Here is an 18,523-nt window from a genome sequence, read left to right as displayed (position 1 = left end):
AGCTCTATTTGTGGGAAAAAAAGACGCCAATTTTGTTTGGAAGCCACGTCGCACGACCGCGCAATTGTCAGTTAAAGCGACGCAGTGCCGAATCGCAAAAAGTGGTCTGGTCTTTGACCAGCAAAATGGTCCGGTCTGTAAGTGGTTAAATAATTGACATACAATGTGCACATGAATATAACTATTTTACATTTAGACCACAGATCATCCAGCAATAAAAAGTCATTGCAGGGTGCAGATTAAAATGAAAAGTGATTGCTAAAAACTTCACATAACAAAATAATGTGTATTGTATCTATGAGGTTAACAAACAAAGATAGGCAATAGTCTGTCAGAAGTCTTCTGACTAAGTTGAATACCAAACCTTCACATAACAGAATAGGCTCCATGCTTCTTCTCCATTAAGATGCGTGGCCTTGCCACCTTCTCATAGACAGTAAAGATTAAGAGGATGACAAGAGGCATCTGCTTACACAGCGTTAGGAGCTAATCTCCAGGCCCTACGAAAACTCCTGAACGGAGACAGGAGCAAGAGAATAATAAAGCTTTCCATTGCCACTCTGCAGAGCTTCACCTCCCTGCAGAATCATCTGATTTTTGGATCTACCCTAGTATGATACAGCATATCAGCTGCTTCAATCAATATATTAACTAATTTAGTGAAACTGGGCTCATATGTCAAATTGACAGACTGTTCACACCTCGGAAAGAAGCTTAGAACCTGATAAGAGGAGAATCATCTGAGGAAATACTCTAGAAAGTTAAGGTGACATGAGTTCACCCACTGGATCCATTCTTAGTACCAGCGCAGAAGAAAGCCAGTCAGGTAAGCCACAGTTAATGATACTCTTACTCCATCCATCTTATTCCATACATTTTTTTTGCAAAAAATTTGTTTTCAATGAAGATTTAAAAAAAAAAAATACACATACCTTTATAGAAAAAAAAAAATACACATACCTTTATAGCTAAACATATATATATTAATAACATGTATATATATATATATATATATATATATATATATATATATATATATATAATTAACATATTTAAAAAACACATATCTGATAAAAAAAAAAAAAACACAAACAAGGGTAGACACTCGGCAAGATTAAATAGAGAGTGGGAAGAGAGGGATCACTTTGGTTCAGTTGGCCAGCTTGAATATGTATTGCAATATATGAATACTAAGAATCCCTTGTTTCATAAACACGAGTTTGCTATGTAAGGGTTAATAAGTGGTCACACCTCTTTAGTATTTCAAGTGATGTATATAAGGAAGCTACTTAGGACCTTAACACTTATATCTTCATTTCTACCACATGGTGCAGGTTAGTAATTAATAAGGGCAGGAAGTTACTGTATTATGTTTTTATTACGCTATAAGTTATGCTTACTCTGTTGTAACCCCTATATTATTTATTGATTATTTTGTTTTTTGTTTTTTTTTGGGGGGGGGGGGGGAACATACCTGGTTACACGCAAAGATTGCTATTTATAATACATTGTATATAATACAATAAAATACATTGTCCACCTCCTTTGTACATTTATTAAGACAGAAATCCCATTGTTTCAAATTGTTAAATTCAGTCTCATTTAACGATATAGGTAGAAACAGGAATTATAAATATGTATATCTACATATCATCTCAGTAGCAATTATGAAAAAGCAATCAGACTGATAAACCTTGTACATATTTTTCAAAGCACCTCATTTTTGGCTGTGCAATTGCAGATACTGTATATACTGTAGGCACATCTAGCATTTATTTTACTTATACTGAGAAAATGTTATTGTGTGTCTTTTACTGCATGAAGTTGAAACACGTTTCTCATGATTTAAAGAACATCAGTTTGAAATGCTGAGTCACTATATCTCTATAAAATGCATTGGTGACTTTTTCTTATAAGAAATACATTGGGAGAATTATTTTTACAGCATCATACTGATTATGTTTATACAAAGTGGTGAACATTTAAACCGCATTTTTTATTAGCAGATGTATAAATGTGTCAATTCACTAGCAGAAAAGCTAGGAATTTAAAAAATCAAATACAACTAAAATTGCCTATGAGTCTTATTTTTTTAGAGTGTTTGACAGAGCAACAGATATTATTTTTTTATATATATATATTTTTTATATTATTATTATTATTATTTTTTGTGGTTGAACTGGGTGGACTTTTTTCAACCTGACTATGTAACCACTGTCAAATACTTGAAAAGCAATAAGTCTAATCCACACATTCATAAAAAAAATTATTTTAGGAATAGGAACTTATATATCATTAGAGACTGTGCAGCATCACTTTAGTACGCAAGACCTGGGATGTAATCTTTGTAATGTTGGGAAACTTTGGTTGTATCTCTAGTTTAATATCCAAATATATCTAGACAGATATACGTTGGCCATAGAGACAAAATGAATTGTGGAGAATGATGCTTAACTCTTGTTTTTTCTTCCAGTTCCTAGTCCTGTCTCAGGTCCAGCCCCTAGCCCGGCTCTGCTGTGCAGAGTATGTGGTGACAGCAGCAGCGGAAAACACTACGGAATCTTTGCTTGCAACGGTTGCAGTGGTTTCTTCAAAAGGAGTGTCCGTCGAAAGCTTATCTACCGGTAGGTCCATTCTTAGAACTTTGAATTCTTCCAATTCTGTTCACTTTCGATATAACGATTGTATAATTAAATATTAATTTAGGTTGTACATAATAAGATGTCAACTGTATAACTTCATATTCAGTAAATTATGAAAAAATAAAAATAAAATAAAAAGCTGAAGATTGAAATGGTTGGTGAACAATACACTTAAAATAGCAGAGTGCACCGATAAATGGTGTTGATTGTTACAATGAACTCACCAAGAATTGTGTCTAAACTAGGCACATTTTGCATACAGTGACTTGTATCTTCACCTTGTATAAAATGTAAGTTTGAATTCTGATTTTGAGCCCAAAACATTGGAGTTCTTTTGGTAGTAAATGTAAAAATTGCATATTTTATTTATATCTAATTCATAAATAGTTGCTCTCTTTCTGACTTAACTAAACTAAGTAAATGGTGTGTATTTGATGCATTAACATGGTTTTAAGCTTACACTATTGGACCTGTCCAGGGGCTGATTTTTAGGGGAAACAAGCATTCCGATGGTTGCACTGTTAAAGTGCTGGTGCATCACAAGCTCTAACATTTTGTGGATTGTTCAATGCTGTCTCAAATGTACAGGAAAGGAAAATGCCTTTGCATGTATAGTAACATGTACAGAGACACTTTACGCACATTTAGATCATTTCATATTATCAATGCAGTTTTAAACCCGAAAACAAAAAAGTAATATATTGCAGTTTACAATCCTTAAATGTGGTGAATGCATTCATTTTCTTTTTGTAGTATTTGTTTGATTTTTACTTTATTTCACCTGTCGATCTGGCCAGTAATATACTTCCTGTCTTAGGATGGCTCCATTCTAGATGGAAGAGCAATGCAAACACCTTTGTACAGCAGAATTGACAATCTGGGGAGAAGGTGGTGCTAGATACACTAGCAGATTTAGATGTACCTAACTAATCAAACCTGAACTCCAGCTAACATTTTTTCAGAAGTTACACTAACGGGTTTTTATTTTTGGATAAATGTTTTAAATAAATGAACACTTACCATTGTAAGCAATACCTGTCAGTATTAAATAGTTTGACTCAACCCCATAACTGCCACAGTTTCTGGGCAGGTCCGTCTGTTAAGGGAAGTTGAAAAACAACAGACTTACTGGCAAGATCACCAAGTGAAAATAAAGGGAAAAAGCTAAAATTAATACAGCTTGTTCTTTTTAACCAATAAATAAAGAATACATTTTAAAAAACAACCTTTTTGTTTTACTTTGTGTGTATGCTCCAGATGCCAGGCTGGGACAGGGATGTGTCCAGTGGATAAAGCACATAGAAATCAGTGCCAGGCTTGCAGGTTAAAAAAATGCCTTCAGACAGGCATGAACAAGGATGGTAAGCTTCTTGCCTGCTTTCTCAGGTAGTTGGCTTATAGTATATGACCGCTCTTTAAGATCGGTGATATAACTATGTGATTTATTCTTTTATCTTCAGCTGTACAGAATGAGCGTCAGCCTCGCAGCACAGCACAGATTCGACTGGATAGTATTGAGTTAGAGACAGACAGCCGCTCTGAACACTTGGCAACCACCCGAGAGCCTCCTCCTTCCTGTCCACCAGTGAACAACTTACGAACCCCCGTCCCCAATAATATATCAGGAACCCTCAGTCCACCCCATAACCACCGATTCATGGCTAGCTTGATGACAGCAGAGACTTGCGCCAAACTGGAGCCAGAAGAAGGTATGGGTCCTTTAATTGTGAATATAGATACATATGTACTTTTCAATATTCATCCAAGCATATTAACTTATTCATTAATCAAAGACCACTATCTCTGTAGTAAGGTCATATCATTTTGTAGTTCAGAGCTGATTTTTTCCTTTTCAGATATACTAGGTATTCAGCTTGTGATTTTATCCATAATGCTAGAACCAGAAGAAAGAGAATTTATAAACTACAAAAAAAAAGCAGAAAATCGGTTTCACATAAACATTTAACACATTTTTATTAATATGCTATGACAAAAACAAAGAAGAAGGAATAGACTGCATGTGATCTGATCCCTGCTGCTTTCTATGTGATGGCAGCCTTGTTTCCATTCATCATAGCGTGGGCAATAGAGTTTAAGACTAGTAATGACTAACAGGCGTGGAGAGTAAAAAGACTGGCACTAATGAGTGAATCATACCTCTCTGACCATAATGTCCCTTTGAATTTCTTGAAGTGTTTTTATATTTTCCATGCACAACCCATTTAAATAGGGAATTGAAAAGACTTGGTTTTCAAAAGCGTGAAGTGAATACTAAAAACAATTGTGTGTTTTGTAATTAGGAATTATAGCTTCTCTTGTTCATGGATTCTTAAAATATAAACTTGTCTACCTCACTTCGATTCATACATTGGTAAATCAGTCCCATAAATGAAGCTGATCAAAAGTCTTTTTATGGTCACAGAATTGCTATGCATTAAATCTACATTTACAGACAACTAAGTTTATTGTCAACTCTTCTAATTTGTAAGAAGTGCTGATACCATTTTTTTTTTCTTCCAGCTGATGAGAACATAGACGTTACAAGTAACGAGCCAGAACGAACACCTAATGATTTTCAGATGTCTGCCTTTATCACATCCAGTCCAGAAGGGGTGTATGAGACCTCTGCCCGACTCCTCTTCATGGCAGTAAAATGGGCAAAGAACCTACCAGTCTTCTCCAACCTTCCATTTAGAGACCAGGTGAGATTAGAAACTGCTAAGGTAAATTCTACAATTGTGTGCTGATTTAGGAAGTTTTTGGCTACCTCAAAGAACAATATAGGCTGCATATTCAGAGCAGGAGTACAATATTTAAATTTCACTGTATAGCCTAATATTCCGGAGAATGACATTTTTGCCAAAGGTCCCATGTTTGTGTAGACCTTTAATAAATACAACTATCATGCTTATACTACTATGCTTTGTGAATCCAGCTTTGCGGAAGACTTGATTGCATTTTCTTTTTTATGTTCATTATGTAGGTCATCCTTCTAGAAGAAGCATGGAGTGAACTGTTTCTTCTCTGTGCCATCCAGTGGTCTATGCCACTTGACAGCTGCCCCTTGCTGTCCGTGCCAGACTTGTCTTCAAGTGTTCATGGAAAAGCTATCTCCTCCAGTCTGGATGTACGAATCCTTCAAGAAACAATCAGTCGTTTTAAATCGCTAAGTGTTGACCCAACAGAATTTGCTTGTATGAAGGCAGTACTCCTCTTTAAACCAGGTGGGTATTTGAGATGTGAAAAACACTCAAGTCAAACACTGAAATGCACGTTCTTTATTTAGAATAATCTCATTTATCAAATCTTACATCTTACTTGCTGTATTTCAGAGACCAGAGGCCTTAAAGACCCTGAACAAGTTGAAAACCTTCAAGATCAGTCTCAAATGATGTTGGCTCAACATACTAGGAATCATTATCCCAACCAGCCAGTCAGGTAACTAAACATTCACCAGCAACTTAATTTCTAAATATTTTCTAGCACATTTGCCATGTAAACAATTATTGATCACATTTGTTTATAATATGATGTAGAATGTCACATATGTAGTAAGCTGCAAAATTAGTTTTTGCTCTAGCCAGTAAATGAGTTGTCCATAAAACATTTCAGCTCTAAGAGGGGTAATTTTTTATATCATGTATTTTTTATATAATTTATGTTTTTAGACTACATTTTCGGGGTTTTATATAGTTTGTTTTACAAATAAACATTACATTTTCAGCTATGAGGAAAGATTAGAGGAACTGAATTTATTCACTCTTGAGAGAAGGGGGGATATGATCAACGTGTTCAAATATATAAGGGGTCCATATAGTGAACTTGGTGTTGAGTTATTCTCTGTACGGGCAACCCAGGGGACACAGGGGCACTCTTTACGTCAAGAGAAAAAGAGATTTCATCTTAAAATACGGAAAGGTTTCATCAGAGTAAGAGCTGTGAAAATGTGCAATAGACTCCCGCCAGAGGTGGTTATGGCCTGCTCAGTAGATTGCTTTAAGAAAGGCCTGGATACTTTCCTGAGTGTACATAATATAACTAGGTACTAACATCTATAGGTAAAGTTGATCCAGGGAAAATCCGATTGCTTCTTTGGGGATCAGGAAGGAATTTTTTTTCCCCTGCTGTAGCAAATTGGAGCATGCTCTGCTGGGTTTTTGTTTTTTTGCCTTTCTCTGGATCAACTATGAGCATAAAATTGGGTATATTGGATTGTACGATATTTTTTATTTTATTTATTTATTGTTTTTAAGGTTGAACTGGATGGACTTGTGTCTTTTTTCAACCTGTCTAACTATGTAACTATGTAATTTAAGTGATTATAAAGCCATTTTTTTTTTTTTGTAAAATGAGTTGATAACAGGACTTACATGCTGTTGCTTTTTAATATTTTCTGAGATTTTTGCAATTCATAAATACAGGTGATTCTCCCACTACTTATTTTGCTGTATGTGCACCACTTAGTGTGTGTGGAACATATTTGAGGGGGGCCTTGAGTATTTACTTTTTTTTTTCTTCTTCTTCTCTGTTCTTGCTCCTCATACTCTAACCCAGCAACGCTGCCCAACTTCAGGTATGTGTGTACCCTCTGTGCTTGCTGGGAACTATGGAGTCTCCCTGGAGCATCCACTTTGTGCATGCTCCCATTTTAAGCCACATACTTATGTGCAGCACACACAGGCAGAGCGAAAGACGCAGAACCAAAGCCAAGCCTTTCCACCTCTTCACAGCAGTGATTGACACTGGCTCCCGTGCTTTGACTTTGGTTCTTGGTCTCTTGTGCTGCCTGTGTATGTGGTATTAGCAGCAGCTGCACATAAGCTTGTGGTACAAAATAGGAGTACACATAAAGTACAAACTCCATCGGGACTGCATAGGTCCCAGCAGGCAGAGGAGGCGCACATAACTGACGTCAGGCAGTGCAGCCAGGGGACAGTGATGAGCAAGCATAGAAGAGAAAAAATTGGGGGGAAAAAAACAGCAACAGCATACATGTCCTGCTATCAGTGTCTCATTTTACAGCAAAAATTTGGTTTTATTATCACATTAAGAAGCCATTGTGACAGAGGATTTCCCAAACACTATAGGGTTTCTAAAGAGGAACCACAGCAGTAGTTTTCTTTCATATTCTCAGGGGTTGCTTTACTAAAGACAAACAGGCTGTTAAGGCCCGGTTCACACCGCTGCGGGGGGAGATCCGGATGTGATTCGCACAGCAAATCACATCCGATCTCCGTAGCGATGCGAGTTCAGCCATACAGATAGTATGGCTGAATTCGCAGCGCTCCCGCAGCAAACTCGCACGGGACCCTTTTTTGGGTCCGCAACAGAATCGGATCGCATGGGGGTTCACACCATGCGATCCGATTCCTGTGCGAGTCGGCAGATCGCACTGCGATATGCCGACGGATCTGGGGGTGTCATTAACATAACATTGACACTCCCAGCCGTCCGCATAGGGCAGTGTGAACTGCCAGCGGGAGGTGTGCGATGCGGGTAAACGCCGCGGATTCGCGGCGTTCCCGCATCGCTATAGTGTGAACCCGGCCTAACTCTGAAGGGAATTTTCCCTTAGTTTAGCGAATGTGGGGAAGATTTATTTTGCAAATAACGTGCACAGAAAAACAAAACAAAACAAAAAAAATGTATTTCTGCTTGTTCATGTTTGCACAATGTAAGTCAGGTCTTACATAACTACATTTACACTTGAAGCCTTTTTTGGGACTGTGATAAACTTGGCATCTTCTACCATATCTGCAGGACATGCCCCATGGTTTGTAAGCTTTTGGCCAGAGTGTACCAAATGATAAGAAAAGGGATGCTCCCTTCAAAAAATCTCAATTATTAATTTAGCTAATAATGGCTTTATTCATGGTAACAAAACAATAATGAGAGGATGGAAATCTGCAACTCTCCTAATAAATCTCCACACCCAAGAAATGCAAACCATGCACCCATGCAAATCAAACAAAACAAAAAGATAACTGTTAAACTGATTGACACAATGCTAAAATTCAAAATAATCAGGACCCAATAGTTGGATAACTACCTCCCTGCAGACTTTGATCAACTCCTTCTCAAATTATGACAATTACAATGTGTCAGTGTTCCTCACCGTGATCCCCAGCAGTTACCCCCACTCCCTAGGCTTTACCTACCGTATCTTTTCTCTCTGGCTCCCACTCTTCACCTGTCACATAAATTGATGGCTAAGTAGGTGTTAGTCACTGCTCTGGCTCATTCGCTTGGTGTGTAAATCCCCCCCCCCACCCACCTGTGTTTTTGCTGTTTTGGTATACTTACCTCTTTCAGAAGCCATCAAGCCAGTCAGGTGATACACCAGGTTTTGTTTTTCATTGCCATAAAGCCTGGGGCAGTCCTCTGCTGATCCAAAGAGCTGGTATGATGTTGCAGTGCATAATTACACTATGAATGAAGGGCACCATGATCATGCTTAACCGCCTTACCATTTCATATGTGATGAACATTTATTTCTGGCGTGCAGTTCATAAACGTTGCTTTGGAAATAGTCCTTGGATGGCAAGTGTTCCATAACTGAGCTTTGGGGATCTGTACTACATAATTGCTATGAATGATTAACACAATGATCACATGATGTAAGCAGTGTGGTGTTTTCATCTGCGAGTGCTCCCCTTCTTCCTCTACCCTATAGCGGACCAAAAAATGAAGGAGGCGGAGCTAATAAATAACTGACTTGTTCATTCATTAGTTCCAGATTAGATACTGCAGAAGCAGCAGCTACTAATCTAATGATCAGATTTTAACCCTTACACCTCCCTCTCCATCCTGTCTCTGTAGTGAATGTATATTAACCCCCCCCCCCTTATACTGCACATCTGATCCTTTAACCCTTGATCGCCATCCTCCCATAGTAGGTGACATGTACATCAACTCCCCCCACTTTTCTTTCCTCTGTGTATGACCTGTATATTAATGCACCATTTAAAAGTTCTATGCTTTACCCATCAATACCAGCATTTTTCCTAATCTCTCCATAATTTTTAGATCAAATGTAGATACCGCTCAGGTAGAGAGGTAAAGTCCGACTAGACCGCTGTGAGTGCAGGCAGGGACAGGGAGCTTGTCCTAGGTCCAAGTTGCAGCAATGTGAAAGGAAAAGATCCATAAGTCGAACATCATGAAGTAGACCCATGTGCATGAAGTGAGATGAATGGAAGCCTCAGCCTGGACCCCAGCCAGGCCACGTCTCCAATGTGTTTTGCTCGTGATTAAACTCCAAGGGGCAGAGCAAATCTTTTCCTTTGACAAAACATTAGATTACCTTGGGGTGTCTATTTTTCAAAAAGGAGTAATTTTGGGGAAGTATGTACTGTCCTGGCATTTTAATTGCTATGTTTTATAGCTGTAAGTAAGAAAATATGTTTAGACATTTTTCTTTCTACTTCAAAAGAAGAAAAAAAACAGCAGTTATTAAATACCATAAAAAAGCCTCTATCTTTGTTACAAAAATTATATAAATCTTATTGGGTACAGTGATGCATGACAGAGCAATTGCCAGTTAAAGTTTCACAGCACTGAAAAATGGTCCAGTAATGAAGGGGTATTACAACCTAGTACTTGTGGTTAAGAGAGTTAATTTATACCTAATCATTCATAGTACAGCTGGGTGTCAGCTAGGGGTAAAGCATATAAGTTCATAGGAGGAAATATGTGTAGTCATGTTCTTTTTTCAGGTTCTTTATATCCAAAACCAGTTTACCATGTGTACTGGTATGAATAGATTAATAATAAATAAATAAGTTAATATAAACATCCATTTAATATGTTGGCTAATATACCAGCAAATCCTTCATAAATATGGTTGATGGTCTGAAGTTCCGCTTTTCCTACTAATTTTCACCCCTCCACCTGCAGTGTGGAGGATGCATCACCACAACAAACACAAGGGGTACATTTAGGTATTGTCACTTCTGTCCTCTTACAGCAGGGGTCTCCACAATGTTCAGTACAAGAGCCACATCGTATATTTTACAAATATTCACAGGCGATAAAATTTTGATTTATAAATTAACAAATCAAATTTAAGTAAATTTAAGACTCTTATATCAGACTCCCTATTAAAATCCTCCTCACAAGAGAGTCCCTATCAGAGTCCCCTTCCCTACATCAGGGTTCCCATAAGACCCCCCTCTTATATCAGGGGGGTTGAGAGGATCTTGCAGCGGGCCATAGTTTGGAGACCCCTGTGTACTGAATCCACCAGGCTAATTTTATCAATTGCCACCAAAATAACAGAGACATAAACTAAACAGCACACCATGCAGAGTTTCAGGATTGACTAGCTTTCAAACAATTGTAAATACTTAGAGAAAGTTTAATAAAATATGTAGACATATGAACAAGATATATCTAAATTTGGAGGTGTCGTTTTTAAAATTTCCAAACTTCAGAAATTGTTTGAAAAAAAAAAATGTTGTAACTAGGGCTGGGCTATATTTTTAACTATATTTAGCATTTCAAACTATTTTACCTGTTTGTCATAAAACAATGTGGGAATATGAAGTCTCTAAAGATTTGAATGGAGATTGAAACACATATGAGAAGCATGGCACTGAGGAGACCACATAGCTGACATCTCCCTGGATCGGGGGCAGATTGGTATAAGATTGGTTGAGGGCAGGTAGAATTAATAAAATAAAATGTTCCGTTACACTTAAGGGATAGGCCATTAACCTGCAATTTTTTTTTCCTTCTGTTAGGTTTGGGAAGCTGCTTCTGTTGTCACCATCTCTTCGCTTCATCTCCTCTGAGCGCATAGAGCTTCTGTTTTTCCACCGTACCATTGGCAGCACTCCCATGGAGAAACTCCTCTGTGACATGTTTAAGAACTGAACAGGCCTAAAGCCTAAAAAAACAGCTGCTAATATAGTAGTGAAATGCAAGTCCCTTGTACAAGGGTCCAATCATGATAAGAAAACTGACTTAAGAATTTCACTGGAACTTGAGCACAGCAATGCAATCACAAGCCAATGACTTCTGTCCCACTTATTGTCGTATTGTGTGTGTGTGTACATACTCAGGGGATATTATTTGTGTACCTCCTGTCTACATTTACAAAGATGTATGTGATGGTTCTGCTTATAACATGTATGGTCATAATTTAGAAATGAATGCTAAGAAACTGGAAGAAAGGAATAGCAGAGTTGTTGTCCAAAGCAACCTCATATACTAATTTACAGAAGCATAATAACCTAAACTACAAACATGTCAGGGTGCAATAGGCCAGTGGTTCTCAACCCTGTCCCTAAGTACCCCAACAGACCATATTTTGGGAAATTTTCTTAGATAAAATAGCTGTCCAAAATACCAAGCCATTGACTCCTGTGCAAGATAAAGTAAAACCTGCAAACTTGGCCTGTTGGGGATACTTGACGACAGGGTTGAGAGCCACTGCAATACGCAGCACATATGTTTTTATGGTGCTTTTGTTTCCCTTTATTTATTTATTTATTTTTTGTTTATAGACATACTGTTAGTAATTTTTGTCAGTGTGTTGTGCTGCCAACTTCAGAAGGTGTCATGTGAGTAAAACATATTTTTTTTGTGTGTGTGTGTTTTCTGTTGCACCCTGCAATTTGCTTCTTGAGTCCTCCTGTGATGATAGACCATTTTTTGTGTTTACAATGTTTTACAGCTTATATTTAATAAACATTTATTTTACAGTCCAGATACTAATCTCTGAGGGTAAACCAAACTTCTTACATATTCATATGGTATGCACATGGCTGTGCCTATATAATTTTCATGATAACATCCACAATTCATAACATAGCAATAATGCACCACAAAATTAAAACAGAATTAGAAGTGTGTAAGGATCTGCTATGGGGCTGGGTTAAAAACCCAGGAAGAAGGGAGAAAGGAACTGAGTCACATGACCTTGCACATGCAGGAGCTGTTGCATTTTACCCAGACCAGAAGCAGAAATTATTATTGAAGTATTCCTATGTTTCAATAGTTTAACTGCAGCTGCCAGCAGCTTCTTGAGTGTGTATATGAGTCCTTGTAAGAGACAGGGGATCTCTGTCCTATTGTTATTATGTCACATACACTGTGACCAGTAGGTAAGTTTGTGCTACTGTATGTGTGTAGTGGGCACCTTCCAGTACATTAGTAGGTGAACCAGTTTATTGCAATAGTATTTATTCACAGCTCCTGTTATTTTAGCTAACCATGTCTCTTCTGGTTTGAGATTATATAGCTAGTTTTAGTTAAGGGCACAATAACCAGCATAGGCTAGAGCAGGGAAGGCATCTGACAACGACTTCTAGTTGTTAAAGGTCTGGTTGTATGACAGATTAGATGCTACTAGGGACTAAGTGCAAAGTATATGCTTACTCTGAGTTCCAGTGCCACACAATAGTTTCTGTTGGTGTAAAACTGCATTCCAGGGTCTCATAATCACCCGAGATCTTGTCTCTGACACCAAGACAAATGCTGCATTGTGATCATCCCCAGGGGCCCTTGCAACTACACTTTGCTGCAATATTCACCTGGAGGTATGTTGATTAATATTTATATAGTGTATACTTGGATGTGTATGCACAATTCCACCAGAACTCTTGTGGCAGGCTTCATAAAGAAAGCAAAGACACAGAAGTGGGCATTTCAGGCCAAAGTCAAGAGGGCCCCTCATAGGCTCTAAATCTATTGTTAAAGTCACTGTCAGCCAGCATACAACCCCAGCTCTATTTGACACAGTTTCCCAAGTTACCCTTATTTACTGTTCATTCTACCAGAAGTATTCGATCAGCATCCCTCTTTAATTCACCTGGAAAATGGAATTGCGGGCATGAAATACTGAGAAGTTTGCAAGGAATGTGATTGTTTCTGATTTAGAAAACAGGTGTGTTCTTCCTGTGGAGATCATGGCTCTGGTCTTTTCCAGTATAGCTCAAGTGATACTGGCCAGAAATTGTGTAGTAGCATATAGTGCCTTTCAGAAATTTATTGAAGGAAGTTGGACTGTTTCTTCTGAGCTAATTGATTTCCCATCTGTACTTCAAGATCTTTGTGATGTTCTCTCTATCAGCTATCCGTGTGGGGTGGTGTATCACATTGGTGAGCGCCCAGTGAAAATTTTACGCTACACATACATCAATACATAGAGATGTATGTGTATTGCGGTCCTGTCATAGGTGGTGGAGGAGGGAGGAATACACAGGAACCGTTCCTGTCCTAGTCGGCGGCTGGTATATAAGGCTAGGAGACAGAGGTGGCTTCTCCAGATCCGGTCCTTTCATAGGCGGTGGTGGAGGATATACACAGTATCGGGGAATACGGTCTTGGAGACAATGTCTTAGAGGAGCTGGTCGTGGAATTTGGATTCTTTGGAGAAACAGTCTTTATACTGCAGTGATCATTTGTCCAGAATACATCCACAGAGGAGGAAAAGATCGTATTGGTGTTATATGTTCGTTGATGTACGACTAGACCCATTTGGGGTCTATCTTAAAGGTGAGAGGCTAACGCGCATACTGAGTGTGGATTGGAGGAGGATATCTACAGGCTATCATATTTCATCTATAATTGGACTCTCTTTCCTCTGCCTTTTCCCCCTTTTTACGTTTTTTGCAAGTACTTTTTTGTATTTATTAAACTCAGAGACCATTTTTCTATAACTTTTTGATATTTTGGATATATTATTGGACTATTCATCTTTGTTATTTATATATTTTTTGATGATATTGTATTGCACTGTTTGCACATTGGGATGTGAGATATATATTAGCACTTTATATTTAAGTATTGCTTTAGAGTATTGAGTGCTGCTTCACTATATTCTATACATATATCCACTGGTGCTGGCAACACTATAGAGGTTCAGCAGCTTTATACACCTTTTGCATTAAGCACTTATTACTCTGATCAATTGCACTTCTAGTAGTGCATTAGTACTTCACATACAGTGCCTTGCGAAAGTATTCGGCCCCCTTGAACTTTTCAACCTTTTGCCACATTTCAGGCTTTAAACATAAAGATATAACATTTTTATTTTTTGTGAAGAATCACCAACAAGTGGGACACAATTGTGCAGTGGAACGAAATCTATTGGATTTTTGAAACTTTTTTTAACTAATAAAAAAATGAAAAGTGGGGCATGCAAAATTATTCGGCTCCCTTGCGTAAATACTTTGTAGAGCCACCTTTTGCTGCGATTACAGATGCAAGTTGCTTGGGGTATGTCTCTATCAGTTTTGCACATCGAGAGACTGAAATTCTTGCCCATTCTTCCTCGCAAAACAGCTCGAGCTCAGTGAGGTTGGATGGAGAGCATTTGTGAACAGCAGTTTTCAGCTCTTTCCACAGATTCTTGATTGGATTCAGGTCTGGACTTTGACTTGGCCATTCTAACACCTGGATACATTTATTTGTGAACCATTCCTTTGTAGATTTTGCTGTATGTTTGGGATCATTGTCTTGTTGGAAGATAAATCTCCGTCCCAGTTTCAGGTCTTTTGCAGACTCCAACAGGTTTTCATCCAGAATGGTCCTGTATTTAGCTGCATCCATCTTCCCCTCAATTTTAACCATCTTCCCTGTCCCTGCTGAAGAAAAGCAGGCCCAAACCATAATGCTGCCACCACCATGTTTGACAGTGGGGATGGTGTGTTGAGGGTGATGAGCTGTGTTGCTTTTACGCCAAACATATCGTTTTGCATTGTGGGCAAAAAGTTCGATTTTGGTTTCATCTGGCCAGAGCACCTTCTTCCACATGTTTGGTGTGTCTCCCAGGTAGCTTGTGGCAAACTTTAGACAAGACTTTTTATGGATATCTTTGAGAAATGGCTTTCTTCTTGCCACTCTTCCATAAAGGCCAGATTTGTGCAGTGTACGACTGATTGTTGTCCTATGGACAGACTCTCCCACCTCAGCTGTAGTTCTCTGCAGTTCATCCAGAGTGATCATGGGCCTCTTGGCTGCATATAAATAGACCCGATCCGGCGGCCATTTTACATTCTTTATACTGTCACTATAGGGAGAGGTTGCTGTGTGGAGCAGGGAGAGACTGCAGTGACCCAAATCGCTAGCCATTAGGTCCACAAAAGTTCTTTTAAGGACGGGTATGGTATAGGTGTAGTTCAGGATATAGGTTTGAGGCACTGCTATTCAAGTCATTGTTGCAGCAGATTGTCTTTTCTCAGTGCAGATAGGGACAGATAGGACGCTGTGTGTTGCAGAGAGGGACAGTCAGTTTAATCATTGGCTGTTACTATTAGGTCCACAAAGGTCCTTTTCAGGACTGGTATGGTGTAGTAGTACAGGATATAGTTTTGAGTGCTATTCAAATTATTGTTGCAGCAGCCTGTGTTTTGTCAGTTTAAATAGGGACAGACAGGAAGCTGTGTGTAGCAGTGAGGGACAGTCAGTTTAATCATTAGCTGTTAGGTCCACAAAGGTCCTTTTCAGGACTGGTATGGTAATAGGGTTGTACAGGTATAATATTCTTTCTTCCAAATATAGAAAGAATATTATACTTGACTGCTGCCCTTCTGCTGCAGTAGTCCTTTATGAGTATAGGGACTGAGGTACAGTCTTCTAATCACAACCTACTAGTTCCACAAAGGTCCTTCTAAGGACTGGTAAGGTATATAGCGTACTAGATTATATAGGGTTGAGTGAGGTACAGTCTGCTAATCACAACCTACTAGTTCCACAAAGGTCCTTCTAAGGACTGGTAAGGTATAGCGTACTAAAGTATATAGGGTTGAGTGAGGTACAGTCTGCTAATCCTTAAGGACTGGTATAGGTCCACAATATATAGGGTTGAGGTGCACTACTGCTGACTGCTGCCCTATTCTGCAGCAGTCCTTTATCAGTATAGGGACTGAGGTACAGTCTGCTAATCACAACCTACTAGTTCCACAAAGGTCCTTCTAAGGACTGGTAAGGTATAGCGTACTAGATTATATAGGGTTGAGTGAGGTACAGTCTGCTAATCACAACCTACTAGTTCCACAAAGGTCCTTCTAAGGACTGGTAAGGTATAGCGTACTAGAGTATATAGGGTTGAGTGAGGTACAGTCTGCTAATCCTTAAGGACTGGTATAGGTCCACAAATAGGGTTGAGGTGCACTACTGCTGACTGCTGCCCTATTCTGCAGCAGTCCTTTATCAGTATAGGGACTGAGAGTTTTGTCACAGGGTCATTTAAAAAATGACAGGCAGAGGAAGAGGCAGGCCCTTTCACAGGGGTGGTAGGGGTAGGGCAGGAGCAACAGGCTTGAGCCAAAGTGGGAAATTGCAGAAAGTGCATGCGATTACGTCAAAGGAAGCACCAGAATTGGTTGACTTGCTCACTCAGCCTTACTCTTATGCACCCTCCTCATCCTCTCGATCTGCACCCTCTTCTTCACTCTCTGCTATGTGCACCCCCAAAGACACTACCACCAACAACACCACCACCACCACCACATACCTTCCGCTTGAGTCACAGGAATTATTTTCCGATCCATATCAAGACATTTCTGATGCGCATCCCCTCTTGGCATTGGATCAGGAAGAGGAGGTAGCAACAACCGCCACTCAGCAGTCTGACGACAGTACCAAGATTAGCCCAAGGAAGAGGTTGGTCACCGGTGTTGCTGCCTACTCCGAGATCTCTAACTATAGCGGTGGGGAAGGTGATGTCGATGATGACGTGTCTAGTGATGTCACGTGGGTGCACACAAGAGAGGAAGAGGAGGGGAGTTCAGAGGGAGATATGGACCAGCAGATAGGGAGGAGAAGCAGGAATAACTTACATTGCACAGGAGGGACAAAGCAGACTGCTAATGTATCAGGAGCGAGTCATCGACCATGTACGGTCACATCTGGCGCTCCCAGGACGCCGGCACATGGCTCCGCAGTGTGGGCTTTTTTTAACGTGTCCGCTGCTGACAATAGTGTTGCCATCTGCAATCTTTGCAGTCAACACATTAGTCGTGGTAAGCCCAACACTTACCTAGGGACGACCGCCTTAAGAAGACACATGAGCTGCCATCACCGAGCCCAGTGGGAGCAACGGAACACACAGAGCCACACTGCAGGCTCTCACCGTCCAGCCTCGTCTTCTACTTCTCCTTCTCCTCTCTCCTCACAATTGTCCTCCACTCTACCTTCCATCACGCCAAGCTCACGTTTTTCTGCAAAAGGGCAGGCTTCCGTAGGCCTAATGCTCGAGCGTAAAAAAATGATGATGCCGGATAACCCTCTTGCCCAACGGTTGACGGCTGGCTTGTCAGAACTGATAGCCCGCCAACTACTGCCATATAAACTGGTGGACTCGGAGGCCTTTCGAAAATTTGTGGCCATTGGAACGCCACAATGGAAGGTCCCAGGAAGGAAGTATTTCTCAGAGAAGGGCATTCCAGAGCTATATGGCCATGTTCAGCGGCAAGTGAATGTATCTCTGGCACACAGTGTCAGTGCCAAGATACATCTGACCACAGACACGTGGTCTAGCAAACACGGGCAGGGAAGGTATATCACTTTTACTGCCCACTGGGTGAACCTTCCGACGGCCGTCAAGCATGTAACCCGTGGCATCCGTGTAGATTTGGTTTTATCGCCACGGATTGCATGCAGGCCTGGCTCTTCTTCTCCTCCTCCTCCTACTCCATCCTCCTCCCTCTCCTCCTCGGCTGACTCCTCCTTTTCCGCTGCTAGTGTCTCTTCCGCTGCGCTTCCCAAGCTCCCCAGAACCTATTTGACATGCCAGGTGAGACATTGCCATGTCCTGCTGCGTCTGTTGTGCCTGAAAGCCAAGAGCCACACTGGCCCAGCACTCCTTTCAGCGTTGCATTCACAGGTAGATCAGTGGCTAACACCGCTCAATTTGACAGTTGGTAAAGTGGTGT

At 39.9% G+C, this 18,523-nt stretch overlaps 1 protein-coding gene across 1 annotated transcript; it reads left to right on the top strand.

Annotated features, from left to right (window-relative positions):
* The first annotated feature begins 534 nt into the window (after nt 1-534).
* NR2E3 (nuclear receptor subfamily 2 group E member 3) lies at nt 535-12,349 on the top strand. Its single transcript, XM_077473628.1, has 8 exons — nt 535-826; nt 2,474-2,624; nt 3,900-4,003; nt 4,103-4,351; nt 5,163-5,344; nt 5,626-5,866; nt 5,975-6,080; nt 11,384-12,349. The coding sequence occupies exons 1-8, from the start codon at nt 772-774 to the stop codon at nt 11,514-11,516; spliced, it is 1,221 nt and encodes a 406-aa protein (XP_077329754.1). The 5' UTR covers nt 535-771; the 3' UTR covers nt 11,517-12,349.
* Nucleotides 12,350-18,523: the final 6,174 nt, after the last annotated feature.

The sequence above is a fragment of the Lithobates pipiens genome, unplaced genomic scaffold (genome assembly GCF_037356315.1).
Source record: "Lithobates pipiens isolate NorthernLeopardFrog02 unplaced genomic scaffold, aLitPip1_a1.2 Scaffold_8, whole genome shotgun sequence".
In the NCBI taxonomy this organism is placed as follows: domain Eukaryota; kingdom Metazoa; phylum Chordata; class Amphibia; order Anura; family Ranidae; genus Lithobates; species Lithobates pipiens.
Note: the sequence above shows the minus strand (reverse complement) of the source record. Positions and strands in the feature narration are given on the sequence as shown.

Excerpts from the sequence above, each read along its gene's own strand:
- NR2E3 (XM_077473628.1), top strand. The coding sequence starts at position 772 with ATGAGTTCACCCACTGGATCCATTCTTAGTACCAGCGCAGAAGAAAGC. Across the intron at positions 4,004-4,102 it reads GACAGGCATGAACAAGGATG|CTGTACAGAATGAGCGTCAG; the intron begins GTAAGCTTCTTG and ends TTTTATCTTCAG. Across the intron at positions 4,352-5,162 it reads CAAACTGGAGCCAGAAGAAG|CTGATGAGAACATAGACGTT; the intron begins GTATGGGTCCTT and ends TTTTTCTTCCAG.